This window comes from Centrocercus urophasianus, unplaced genomic scaffold, assembly GCF_019232065.1.
Source record: "Centrocercus urophasianus isolate 14NV4802_14NV808 unplaced genomic scaffold, USGS_Curo_1.0 seq_22, whole genome shotgun sequence".
In the NCBI taxonomy this organism is placed as follows: domain Eukaryota; kingdom Metazoa; phylum Chordata; class Aves; order Galliformes; family Phasianidae; genus Centrocercus; species Centrocercus urophasianus.
Window position 1 is genome coordinate 13022849 of NW_024884778.1, and position 13049 is coordinate 13035897.

The 13049-nt window shown below is 42.7% G+C and overlaps 1 protein-coding gene across 3 annotated transcripts in view; it reads left to right on the plus strand.

Moving 5' to 3' along the window:
* Positions 1–488: 488 nt before the first annotated feature.
* Positions 489–13049, plus strand: part of FGD3 (FYVE, RhoGEF and PH domain containing 3) — an 88018-nt gene continuing 75457 nt past the window's right edge. For 2 of the 3 annotated variants that reach the window (XR_006169637.1, XM_042823210.1), the window contains exon 1: positions 667–706. Coding sequence is in view for 1 of the 3 variants with exons in the window: in XM_042823210.1 (XP_042679144.1) it covers positions 682–706 (25 nt within the window). In the remaining 2 variants the exon portion in view is untranslated. Of the gene's footprint in view, positions 618–666; positions 707–13049 lie in introns of those variants that run through there. The other variant, XM_042823212.1, reaches the window with a different exon arrangement.

Genomic DNA, 13049 nt, shown 5'->3' on the forward strand with positions numbered 1-13049 from the left:
GCTTACCAAAGTGGAAAGGAAATACAGATTCTGTGAGTTCATGGAGGTTCAGTATATTCCCTTGCAGTTACATCCAGTTTTGCAAGAATACTGTTATTTGTTTTGCTGAAGTTGGGGTCATAAGTGTGCACAGAGATCTGTAGCAGCTGCTCAAGGAGCCAAGGTTAGAGATCCTGTAAGTCGTGTTGCTAGTTTTCCCTCCTTTGTGGCCAAATGTTGGGTAATCCTTAAATTATTTAAAAATTCTTTGAAGATGCAGATAGTGAGATAATATCTTGTTTAACATGCAGGGTGCTTAACAGTTAATTTTTTTTCTTCAACATGTCAATATCATTAGATAAAAGCGAGGCTATTCTAAGTTGTTATTTTACTGTCTTTTCCTCTCTCTAATTACGAGCTTGATAGAGGTTTTATCATCTAGGTGGTATGATGGACTTTGGTCAGTAGCAGCAGGAAATGAGAGGGACATGCTCTTGCTCTGTGCTACACCCCTCTGTTCCACTGGGAAAATAGATGTAGGAACAAAACGGACTGTTTCTTTTTCCTCTGTGTCGGATGGGTGAGAGTTGACTGCGGTGGAAATCATAGGCTCCTCTCGTGATTCTGCTTATGAAGAGGTTGGTTTCCTCTGGAAAGACTTTGAACTTGGGAGATTTTGTTTTGTATGAAACCACGCAGAAGATGGGGGAAAGTGCAGCACTCAGAGGTATCTCATTCTTGTGAACATATCATGGCACGTGATTAGCAACTCAGGGCTTGTGTGTGTACTTATGGGGGGTGGTGGGAGAAGTAAGGTGCTGGATCCTGAAAAATAGGAAGATGTAGATTGTGTCAAAGTGAGGAGCTTTGCAATGATCTTATTTAAAGTGGGAAACGAAAGCATGGACTGCCCTGCACCACTTCTTGGCATCTTGCAGGGAGTCACTGTGGTAGCACAGTCTGCCTTGGCTTTGTGTGTCAGCAAACTGAGTCTAACAGAAGAATAGCTTTTTTAGCTGTACTGCTGCTGCTGATCACCAATGCTCTGCTGGTGTGTTGCAAGAAACTCCTAATTGCTAGTTTTGTTAGGAATGGGTTTTTTTTGGTCTTTTTTTTTTCTATTTTTTTTTTCCTTCTTATTCCCTCCCCTCCCTCTTCTCACATTGCAAGCCTGAGTTACTACCGTGCTGGCAGACAGTGTACTTGGCACTGACAATAAAGGCAGCACTAGAAAGATTTGTATTTAAGGAATCTGTAAGATGTATGTCAGAAGATTTGTTGAGCTGGAGCTGGTGCTTGGTGGAGTTCCGTCTGCTCCTGTTGAATAAACTGGCATTTAGTTGAATCCTCAGAAGACCACAGTTCTCTTCTGCTGGAAAAAGTGGGTGTTGTAGGAAACTCTAGATACAGCCATGCTAATTCTCATAAATCTCTCCACTTCTTTCCATGCCCCTAAACATAGGGTTTGCAATCCTTAATGGGGTATGAAGACACCGCATTGAAGTGGCTTTACTTGGCACTAGATTAAGACATTCTGGGGCCTTGAGCTGTAACATGACTTGGTGCTGGCACAGCACTGTGTGCAGCTCGCAGCAGAGGGCTCCTCTTATCATGTGAGCAGAGCTGGGAGCTTTTTATCCTGCTAGAATAATGGCAAGGGCTTATCTTCACCTCAGAGCAAGAGTGGGACGCACATGAAGCAGTACAGTGATTAATACCTGACTTTTTGTTCTTCGTCTTTTTTGGATAAGAAATACATTTTCCTTTGCAGTTGGGACGCAGGTGACTGAGGTTACTGAGAGACTCGGAGCTGCTCCTGTGATTCTTGATTTTTCTGCCATTATGTAGATTACATTTTGCATTTATCTCTTTACAGTATTTCATTGGGAGAACCAGAAACTTGCCCTGTTTTAAGTACTGGCTTACACTGTATAATTCAAACAACGGAAGCCTTAGATGTCAGCATACAGTACTTGCACTTAATCTGGCTGTGGATCAGCTACCTTTGAATTGAGCCTTAAGGTAATGCTTTTTGGGCTTTGTCAGCTCAGTTGGACTTCTGACAGCTATTGAGAAAGTCAGAGAAGAGGATTGGCTTTGTTTCCTCTGATCTGTTGAAGCTTTTTGTCTCTGATTTACCTCAACTGGGGCAGTTGAGGACTTTATTTACAGTCTGAAGAGGAGAAGAATTGGGTAATTTGGACTGCTGGACATGGGTTTAGTTTTAAGGCTACCCAAAAATTTGGGTTGGCACCACTTGTTACTGCTAAGGCAGCTCTTTGCCTGAAGAACAGGATTTATTATGGTCTGGATAACCCTTAAGGTTTGAAACAAGCGGTCTCCCTTACAACCAGGTGGGTCCACTCTCAGGTGAGTGCTGTCAACACCAGCCAACAGCTGTGCCTTGGGGTGCTGAGGGAGCAGTGACCACAAACATTCTTCCAGTGGCGGCTGCCCGTCAGGCATCTGGTGAGACGCTTCCTTCCTTCCCTTTTCACACAGAGCCTGAACTCTGCTTAATATGCAGCAATTACTGATTTCCCTCTGCCCCAGGTTTGGGGAAAGACTGAAAGATGTTCCCCTGGGGTTGCAGAGAAGCTGTTTTTTTGTATGGATGAAGGCATAGCATAGAGAGGTGAAACTCTGGCTGTGCTTGGGGTCAAATTGCAGTCCACACAATGATATGGCCAGCCAGAGGCTCTCGTGCAAGATGGGGTTTGTGAGTGCTCATCCAGCTGGCCTCTGATTTATGTTTGAACTTATCTGAGGCTCACTTCTGCAGTGCATGGTGAGCAAGCTCGTTTGCTCCCTGGTGAGCAGCCATTGCAATGGCCCCAATCATGCAACAGCTGCAGTGCTCTTGGCAGCCAGGGCTTCCCACAACAGGTAATGAGGTTGTTGGAAAGGCTGCCTGAAAATACACCTGATTGCTGTGTATTTCATTTAATACTCTTCTATTTCCTAGAAACTGTGATGTTTCCCAAAGGTGTCTGTTCCATGGTTTGCTTATCAAGCTTACCAGTCGTGTAATAATGTATTTCAAAATTGATGCCTGTAAAGTAAAGCGTTCGTGTTGGGGCTGGAGAGATGAAGATGCTTGCAGGGTCGAAGCATTAACGCTGTGAGTGGAGTTACTTTTTTGGCAGTGATCCTGGCAGTGGCTATTGTGTTTTGTTTGGTTTTTCCCTTTAGCTTCCTTAGCAGTTTGTTGCAGTCTCTCTGCTCTTTCTTGCTCTCTTACCCATACTTCCCTCCACCCATGAGAAAGGAGGTGTACGTTGTTTAATCCTGATGTCAAAGGTCAGTGTTGGTTTAGAGAAGAGAGACTGAAATGTGCTGAAAATTCACAACAAGAGAAGGAAGTTTTGCTTTGAGAAAGTATTTGCTCTTCTCTTTAGAGCGCTGCGGCACACTCATTGGCCTTGATTGAGGCATTTGTGTTCTTCTTCCCCCTCCAAAGCCCCATGAGGGAAAACAGCTTGGACATATCTGAGGGCAACTTTTCCTTTAAAGCTTCAGTTCCAGCCTCGGATAGTTACTTACAGATCTCAGATTGCATTTAAAAAAAGAAAAGTAATTTTAGAGTGTTTTCTCGTCTTTGCAGGAGACACGCAGCACCTTAGAGGTTCAGGAAAAGAACACCTTCACTTGTACATCAGATGTTTTTGTTTTAAATAACGTGCGAGGTTACTTCAGCCTTATCCCTGAAAGGTGAATGCTTTTCAGTAGGTTTCTGACTAAGCTGTGGTACCTGGAGTTTCCTGAACTTCCCCTAGGTAAGGCAGTGAAGTGCCTAGGTGTGTTCTGGGAGTCTTACGGCTGTTCTCGTTGTCACCTCTTGCACACAGGAGAGCTTTGTACTTGTATTATTTGCATTTCTGAGGTTGTAGGTAAATAGAATCTCTTCTTTGGTTATTTTTACTTCCCTTTAAAATATACTCTGAAGAAAGTTTACTTTCAGTGCAGTTCTGTGTCAATCCACCAGATGACACTTGATGCTTGAAGATGAAAAGAAGATGAGTGGTCATGTAGTAAGAACACTCTATTTCTTTATCAATGTGGGAAAGAATCAGAACATTTAATTTCCAGAATGTTTTTGTATGGAAGTTTTCAGTGCCATGTGTCAAAACTGCTTACATGCTGCAGGGAAAGAAAATTGAGAGATTTATGTGAAGACTTTGAACAAAATTGATAAGGGCAAAAGATAACAAACCATAATCACCTACTGATGAACTGGAATTAAAAACGATGCTCTTGTTGAGTGTGAAGTTGATAGCAGAAGGAAGGGCAGACACCGTAGGTTGTGTTCTTAGACCGCTCAGCTCATGGGAAGCGGAGTGCTTTGTGACCCTGCTCTGTGTAGGCTGTGCTGCAGTACTGACTGCAGTTACAGATGTGCAGTGTCACAGGCATGGCACTGCCAGAGCAACGTGTCTAGAAAACATACCTGGCCATGCAAGCCGTGATGTGGGGCTGAGGACAGGTGGTTCTCAGTGCAGAGCTGAGCTCAGTATGCTGAAGTTGTGTGATAAAACTGAGGGGAAAGTCTGGGGCTGATGCCCATCTCCTGTGTGCTTTTTTGTGCGTGTAGAAGACAGTAGACAAATGAGCAGAAAACTTTGCTGTAGAAATACAAGTCAACAAAATACTTTGGTGTAAAGGGTTCCTTGTGATGGTTTTATAAGTGTGAGCTCGCACAGTGGGATGCTGCCCAAGGCTGTGAGGGCAGAGAACCAGGGCTGGTCCCTGCAGCACAAGGCTGTGGCAAGGAATTGCAGCTCCATGTTGTTCTGTGTTAGACTTAGCAATGCTTTTGTCCACGTGCAAACGTTTCTCACTGCTTCTCATCTTAAAAAGGAATTTGTAAGTAGAGTGAGGGGAGTAAGAGGTGGGCCTAGCCATCACATTCAAAACATGTAGTATCTAGGAGGCTTATGGGTGTGTGAAAACAGTATTTGGTTTAAAAATAATGGAATGCATAATTTCATGTGAAGTATTTGTGCCTTCTTCTAAGTAACTTGGTTTGCTGTACATTTTGTTCCTATCATGTGGCTTTACCATCTGCTGAGCGTGCTGCTCAGGTGTTGTGCCTAATCAATAGGATCAATCACACCGGTTTTGGGAGTAATGTGCCTGACTGTGCTTTTAATCAAAAATGTCAAGATTGGGATTTTGTTGATACTGTTGTTCTAACAGTAAAACCTAGGCAGCTTGCAAGTGACCTGTATTTCTTCTCCAATGGAAATCATGTATCTATGGCTTTGCCTTCCCATGTATGTTTTCTTTGTTGTTTACTAACAACCTGTTTTACATTTCTCAGCAAAATGAAGCTCTGGCTGCTCAGGATTGCTGTGTGTGACCCTGGTCTGTTCTGTTGCTTCAAGGAACTTTCTCAGAGACACTTGACATTCTTGTTCCTGTTCACTTAATGCCATTCATGGAGATTGAAGGAGCCACAGCGGCTCCTTCTGTGCATGAAAGTTTCACTGGGGCATTCTCCTGTACTCTGCCACACGGAGGTGTATTCTATGTTCCTCGCAGTGTTCCAGCTTTTGGTAATTGTGCTGGATTATGTGCTTTGTTTTGCTCTTCAAAATTTACATTTTTATGAGCGGTAACAAAGTATGAAGAACAGGAATTTGTGGGGAAATTCTACAGTGTCAAATTTGGTTCCAGTTTTTTTGTTTGTTTCCTTATTTAGTTAAAGTGAATAAAAACCAAATACCTGATAAATGTTGCTTACCTTGTAAATTTTAATCTCATATAACTTATTAGTCTGTCCCCAGACAACGAGTAATGGGCAAAAAAGCTGCTGTACATGAGAAGCAAGGAGGAATGATGCTTCTTGCTGAAGATCTGGGAATCATCTGCTTAGCAGATGTTTAAAGTAAGTCTTGCTTAAGTTCTGCTTATAGATTTGTGCGAGTGTGGCTCATGAATTTATGTACGTTCTTGATGTAGTGACTGAGTTCCTCTGAAAAAATCCACGATCAGGTAGTGACACTGCAGTATGTATGCTGGCAAGTCCACCTGTGCTTGAAATCTGTCCCACCATTAATCTTGGGGAAATCGATGGGTCATTTTCATTAGCAGGCTCTCGCTAAGGAATTCAGTTCAGTCTGCACAGTTGGAAAGATCGTGTTGCTTGTCTGTTCACTACTGCTAATTTGTAGGAGCTGCAGACTTTTGCTACGTGGCCCACCCTGTGGGTTTCCACTGCCTGCTTTTTTTTTTCTCTTTGCTTTTTTTCCCTTAAGCTGTAGAGAATACAGGAAAGATTCGGAAAAAAAAATGCCCTTGAATATTAACCCAGATAGGTTTCTTCCCAAATCATGGTAGAGGAAAAAGAAAAAAAGAAAAAAAAAAAGAAAAAAGGTTAAAAATAGAAGAGTTGTAGAGTTTGTTAGCCAAGTAACGTGGCTGAACGCTTGTCCTGAAATCCTGGAATTGGGATGTGAAGCAGTGGGGCTGCACATGGGGCTGGAAGCACCTCCTGGGAGCAGAGCCCAGCAGCACAGCAGGGTAGCTGTCCTGGAGAGCTGCTTCTCAGGGCTGGAGTCAGAGCTGCTGCAGCTGAAGCCTGTAGCTGCTCCAGGCTTCCTTTAGCACCAGGTTTGCAGTGTTCCACTATGGAGAAAATGACCCATATTGTATTTATAGTAGCAGGATTCGAGCTAACTTTTCCAAGGCTACAATTCTACATTTTCCAGGTAGTGTGTATTGGCTTTAGGTCAAGCAGTAGTTCATATGCTGTCTTACTCAGTCAAAGGGTCAGTCTGGGATCCATTTGGAAGTGGGGCTAAGAGTGCATAATTGGTAAAGCTCTGTGGTCTGCATGGGGTTGGCATTGTTGGGGTGCCTCCGTTCAGATGGGAGGTTGGCAGGCCTACACACAGCTTGGAAAGCTCTTCAGTGGCAGGATGAACATTAAGGCTTGTGTTTGGAGGGCTGGCAAAATTGAAATTAATTGTCAGCCTTTGTGATTTAAATTTCAGTCTTGCTTTGTCTTTTATCCCGAGCGCAGATTAAAAGCATGTCTGGCTTCTCTTCCCCTTTCACTTTCTTCACCCCAATACCTTGTCAGTATATTAAAATGGAGAAATTCCATGTCCAATCTCAACAAAGCTAAGCTGGCATGAAATAGTTTGCAGGACATTTGCGGGGTTCCCTGCTCCCCTCCCTCTACCCTGTCCATCTGTTATGGAAACTCTTTGTTTCTCACTTCACTCTTTTTTATTCTCTTGCATTGCTTGTGGTCAACCTTTTGTTATTCCTTTCTTCAGCTTTGTCCCAAAACCCCATGAAACAGTTATAAAGAAAACAAAGAACCAGTTGTCAGATGCAAGCCTAACCTTTAAACCATATTCAGATTAGGTTTGAAATGAGGTGATGGGAGTTTATGGATCGCCAATTAGAAGCAAAGCCAGGTGAGTGTGATGAATTTATTGTTGATAAACCTCAGCCTCAATTAAGTGTCATTTGAATCTCAACTTAGTAAATTACAGCAGATTATTGCTGCCTTAGCTGCAGATTCTGGGTCTTCCTGGGCTCTGGAGAAGAGCGTTGTGCCTTCTTGGTGGCAGTGGTAACAGTGGTCCTGGGCTCTGTCCTGCCCATGGCTCACTGCAAGGTTAAGAAAATTCCCTCATTCTTCTTAAAATCAAACTTGAAAAGCATCCTCAAGAATCTTTTCAAGGTGCACCACGTACACTGAGAGGGACAAGGAGTAAGGCATAAAACTTATTTTTCTTTTTGATTAAAGAGGATCTGAACTGATTCTGGTGGCAGCCAGAAGTCTGTGAAGTTCCTAAGGCAACAAATTAATTAGCTTAATACAAACTTGACCTTACTCGTGTAGAAAATCGTGTTTTACAGGTTGGAGAAGAACGTGGCAGGACAGCAGTCACACGGCGGCTCAGTGAAACTCTGAATTAAAACTGTTGCAAATAACCAGAGGGCATGGGTAATTTGTTAGACTCCATGGTGTACACATTTTCTCACTGTGGGAAACCTGGGTATTTCTTTAATATTGTGCCTTGCCTTTCATTGCTTCACTTTTGCCCAGCTCTTTTTTCTGTAGTCCAGTATGTTTGCTTTGTGTTTTATTTTGTAACCAGTACAGTTTTCCACCTTTTCTGTATAGGGGTCCTGTCTTTCCTATCCACTTAGCAATATGGAAAGATATTTCCTCGAGAAAATAGGTTTTTCCAGCCAAGAATGCATTGCCAAATGTTTGTCTAAAGCATGTCATTAGTATGGACAAAACAAATGATAACCAGCCTAAATCCAAACCTCTTGGCAGCCAGCTGGAACAAAGGACTCTTTTGACTATCTTGTGCCAGACATTTAAACCCATGCAAGAGGCTGTGCTTAGAAGCACAACATTGAAAATAGAAGCCCTGGGTGCCATAAAATAGGCACGTTGGTGCAAGGCAAGAGGGCCTGGTAACTTTATTCCTCAAGCCAGGATGTAGTTTCATGGCTGTCTGAAAAAAATGAGAGAACAAAAGTAAATCCTGCTGCAGGAAGTGAGCGTGCTTTGGGTCCAGGGCAGCCCTGGATGGCCTGTTTGAGCAGCAGTGCTCCGACGAGCAGCAGTGGCTGCAGCAGAGCGGCAGCTGGCCAGCAGCAAGGAACTCAGCCTATCGCTTTGGCTTTCCTTTGTCTGGTTCCTCTGAGAAAAAGCCTGCTAAATCTCAGCTGGGAGGTGATTGCAATTTCTGTCATTGATCAGTTATTCCACGTCAACAGAAGTGTTATGTCATAAAGTGCTTTGGGGTTTGGAGGGAAAAAGTCTTTTGTAGTAATAAGATTATTATTAAGCCTGGTTAGTTATGATCGAACACATTCCAGAATCCAAGATGAAGGCTCTAGAAACTGCAGGCTTCTCTTGATCATCATGGCACAGATCTTTGTGTGAGCACTGTTTTTTGATTGATGTAATATAGAAATTAACAGGAATGCTCAGAATCTTTTTTCTGTGTCAGTACAGCTCTAACTTCTGCCTTGGCTTAGTAAGCCATGCTGGCTTGCCATGTCAGGCAAGTGTGCTGCTGCTTGTTCCTGGCAAGGAATCTAGGTCATTTGTACCTCTTAAGCCTGGTAGAGAAATGAGCAATTGAGTGAATTGTAGCCTTCCATTTTACATAAAGTGGAAGAAAATGTGAAAGAGGGAAAAAAAAAAAAAAGAAAAAAAAAAGAAAAAAAGACTTTCTTCTATGTGAAAGCGTACACACGTACAGATGTTTGCAAAAGCTGCAGAAAAAAAGCTGTGAATGCAAGAAGATTGTCATAAATGAGGAGAAATAGCCTGTACAAAAATTGATGGTATAATAACAGTCTTTTTGTTACCGTGCAACTTTCCACAGAGCCATTTGATTTATACCATTTTTACTGTCTTTGAATCCGTATGAAAACAGAGTAAGTGAAGCAGGAGCCCCATGCTTCCCTTTGGGTGTTCTGCTGAGGAAAGCAGCCCTGGCAGGAGCTCTGAAAGCAGCTCAGCACCACGACTGCTGCTCTGGAGTTCTTTTACTGTTAATTGTGCAAAATGCACGTTACTGCACAGTGCTGCCATTGCTGAGGGTCTGCTGAACATTTCCCTTTCTTTGGCCCAGACTGTGGTTTTTTGGCCAGTGCTCCAGAATGAGAGTTGGTCTGTCTTTAGAGCATCACGTATTTACCTGTGCATTCTTACAAACATGCACTTCTGTTCCTGCGTATTATTACTTTGGTAAAAATGTATGTGTGAGCCGTGATGTCTCTTCCCATGTGTCTGTGGATACATTTAGAATCAATTTTTAATAGAGTTGTAATAGTCAATCCAGCACTTCTACTTGTGCAGGACAAGGCCTTTGGATCATTAAGACTTCTAATGACAGCTGTGGAATGAGTGCTCCAGCGTAGCGTGGAGAGGAAGCGAGTGCTTTGAAAGCCTCGAAGCTTTGCTTGGAAGCACCAATTTAAGTCATTTAAGGGAATGATTTCTTAGCAAATATACTTAGTGCTCAGTACAAATGAATCTGTACGGCAGAATACTGTGTTCTTTTTACTTCTTCTTGCATGAAATGCCTTTATGGTGCTAAGTTCTTTGCACTGGGTCTATTCTCTGTGTACTCCTTTGCGTTTTTTTCCCCTGCAGAATTACACATTCTGCTTCCATGGGAGCATGACTAATGTACAATTTGATTTCTATAGCACTAGTGATGTTGTGCCAGTGTTTTAGCAGGGGATTCCCATCAAAATTTCCCTGCTGCCCGTGTGCCAGTGAGGAGTTGTGTGAATCCAAGATGTGCTTCACTTACATGCTTTGGGGGGAAGTCTGAGGCCCCACTTACTTTCTCACCTGATAGCTGCTGCCAGAGGGAAGCAAGTGGCTGAGCCCTGGCCAGGAGTGCCTGCTTGAGCTGCGCCTGCTGGGAAACCTTGGCAACACAGGACTTCTTTCCCTTCTTTCACTTTCAAGCATTCCCTGTTTGGATTGTGAACAAAGACTGTTTTAGTAAGTGTTTGTACAGTGCCTATCTCACTGGGCTCTGCTTTCCTTTGGGATTGTTAGTTGCTTTTGTAGTAATAATGAAATTAAAGCTGCCCACTGGTCCAGCAGGCAGCTTCAGAGTGCTTCACCCAGGGCAAGGGCTGGCGCTCCGCACTGCAGAGCTGTGCACGAGAAGGAAAATTGATGGAGCCTTTTTCAGCCTGTCTTTGTAACACCAGGTGAACTGCAAAGCTGCTCACCTGAGCAGTAACAGAGAGCCTCTCTCTTACACTGTCCTCTGTAGGAGCAGTGTGGGAAGGGTTTGGAAGAGATTTCTTCACTGTCATGTTGTTTGTGAATGACTGTTTATTCCTATCGCTCTTCGACAGAGGATCTGTGAAAGTAAGTGTGAGAAATTACTGTAAGAGCAGCAAACTACCTCTTAGTAGGTTCCTAGTTATTGAAGGGAATGATTGTCAAGGTGCCTAGACAGTCGTTCCCATGTATGTGCGTGTGTACTAATTAGACATCTGTATTTAATTTTTATGTGTATGCACGTATATATAAAATTAACAAAGACATGGCCTGGCTCCTGCTCTTGCTGAGCTGCTCAGTGTTATGCACCATTCAGAGCACACAAGTGTGTTTCCCCTTATACAAAGACTATCTTTGTGTTTTGTGTGAAGTCACGGTCTATTTAAAACTCTGTATTTTAATAATGGGTTTCACTGGAAACTGGAGGAAATGAGTCCAAGGGTTTTTGTCCTGATAAACCCAAATTGGAAATTGCAAAGTCAACTGTCAATAAATATGCATGTTGTATTTTGTTGCTTCTTCTTTCCAGTTTTCTTCCTCTTTTCTGAATGTTTTACAAGTGGTTATAAATTTCACATCAGTTATTGCATACAAGTTCAGGAGTTCATGGAAGAGCTACTTCTGAAGCATACACTGACCACATAAATAAAATGAGAATTGAAATAGTTTAATTGTACTTCAGTGCTTGTTGCTGAAGGTGTTATCAGCGCTGCCTTTAGGTACAGTTTGTGTACAGTGACCTGTAAAACCTGTATTGAGTATGTGGTGTAAAATGGATGTATCAAAGATCTTTATATAAGGACCGATGCCTCTCATTTCATTACAGAATTGTTTTTGTTTGTTATTTTTTCTTCTAGAACTTTCAGTAGCTGAATCTGTTGGGATGTTTAACCTTCTCTTGACACCAATTAAACCCAACAAGTGATATAACTTTTTTTTTTTTCCTGCAGGATTTTAAGGGGAAGTGTCTAAAATAAATTGCACGAATCCATAAGACCGGGGCAGTACTTGAGTTTAGTTTGCTTAAGTCCAGGAAAGCAAAGGTTTATTTTGTGGAGATCATTTGGGCAGTTGAGTAGCAATTAACTGGAATCATAGGGCCGTTTGAGTTGGAAGGGGCCCTTGGAGGCCATCTGGTCCAACCCCACTGAGCAGGGACACCTACAGCTCCACCAGGCGCTCAGAGCATGTGCAGCCCGGGCTTGGCTGTCTGCAGGGACGGGACATCTAGCTCTCCTTGACTGTTAGCATTCAGTAGTTTAACTTCCCTCTACAAAAAGAATGTTGCAAGCATAATATGCTTGCTTTCAACCTTCAAAGTCTTGATTATCCTTAAAAAAAAAAAAAAAAAAAAAAAAAAAAAAAGATCTGTGGGAGCAGCTTCTGCAATCCTATGAGGTTCAGCTGGTGCACCTGAACTTCCCAGCGGGAGAACAGCAGGTGGGGAGGGAGCCAGCAGTGAGTCCTGCTGCTCCCAGCCTGCATCCTGCTCCATGCAGTGCCACTCAGTCACCCCCTCCAATTCAAGGATGCTCAGCTTGAAAAATGCGTATCTTAGGCAGAAACAGCCTACTGGGTTCTCACAGGGATGTATTCTGGCAGCAGAGCTGACTGACAGCAATGCTAACTCCATTTTCTCAAAATGTATTTAGTTATCAAAAATTTAGCTTGCAAATGAATACTGATGTGACCCGTTGCTGCCAGAGAAACTTCAGGTTGCAAAAATCATGCTTTAGAGTTGGAAATGCAACTCAAATAAATGCAGATTCAAGGAAAAAAATGACAGTGTTTGATGAAGATTTTTGATTAATATTTTAAAGCAGCCTTTGTTTCTAGGCAGCATCTGAAAGCCTTTTGAGCTCCTATGAGGAATTTTCCTTTTCTGCACAAAGGAAGTGCTAGCACTTAGCAGAGACAGGTTTTTAAATGCTGGACACATAAACGTTTTGAAAAGCCAGCTTTGTAAAAAATAAATTAAAAAAACAATCACTATAGGCTCATTTCTAGTGACTTGGACTGGGTTAGAGTGTGTGGAAAAACTGAATGGCTCGTGAAAGGTATCCTGAGTTGCTTCTGCCAACACAGCCATCTTTGATCAGGAGAGAATTACAGAAATACGTGTTACAAACTGCCAGCTGTCTCTTGAATCTGCTTTCAGGAGCTGCTGCATCATTTGGCTCTCAGTTGTTGTATGTGGGCGGCTGCAGTGTATTCGTAGTGTGCCTGCATAGCTCTCAGATGTGAGTGTGATTCTGTGGTGGTTATTTAAAAGTTATTA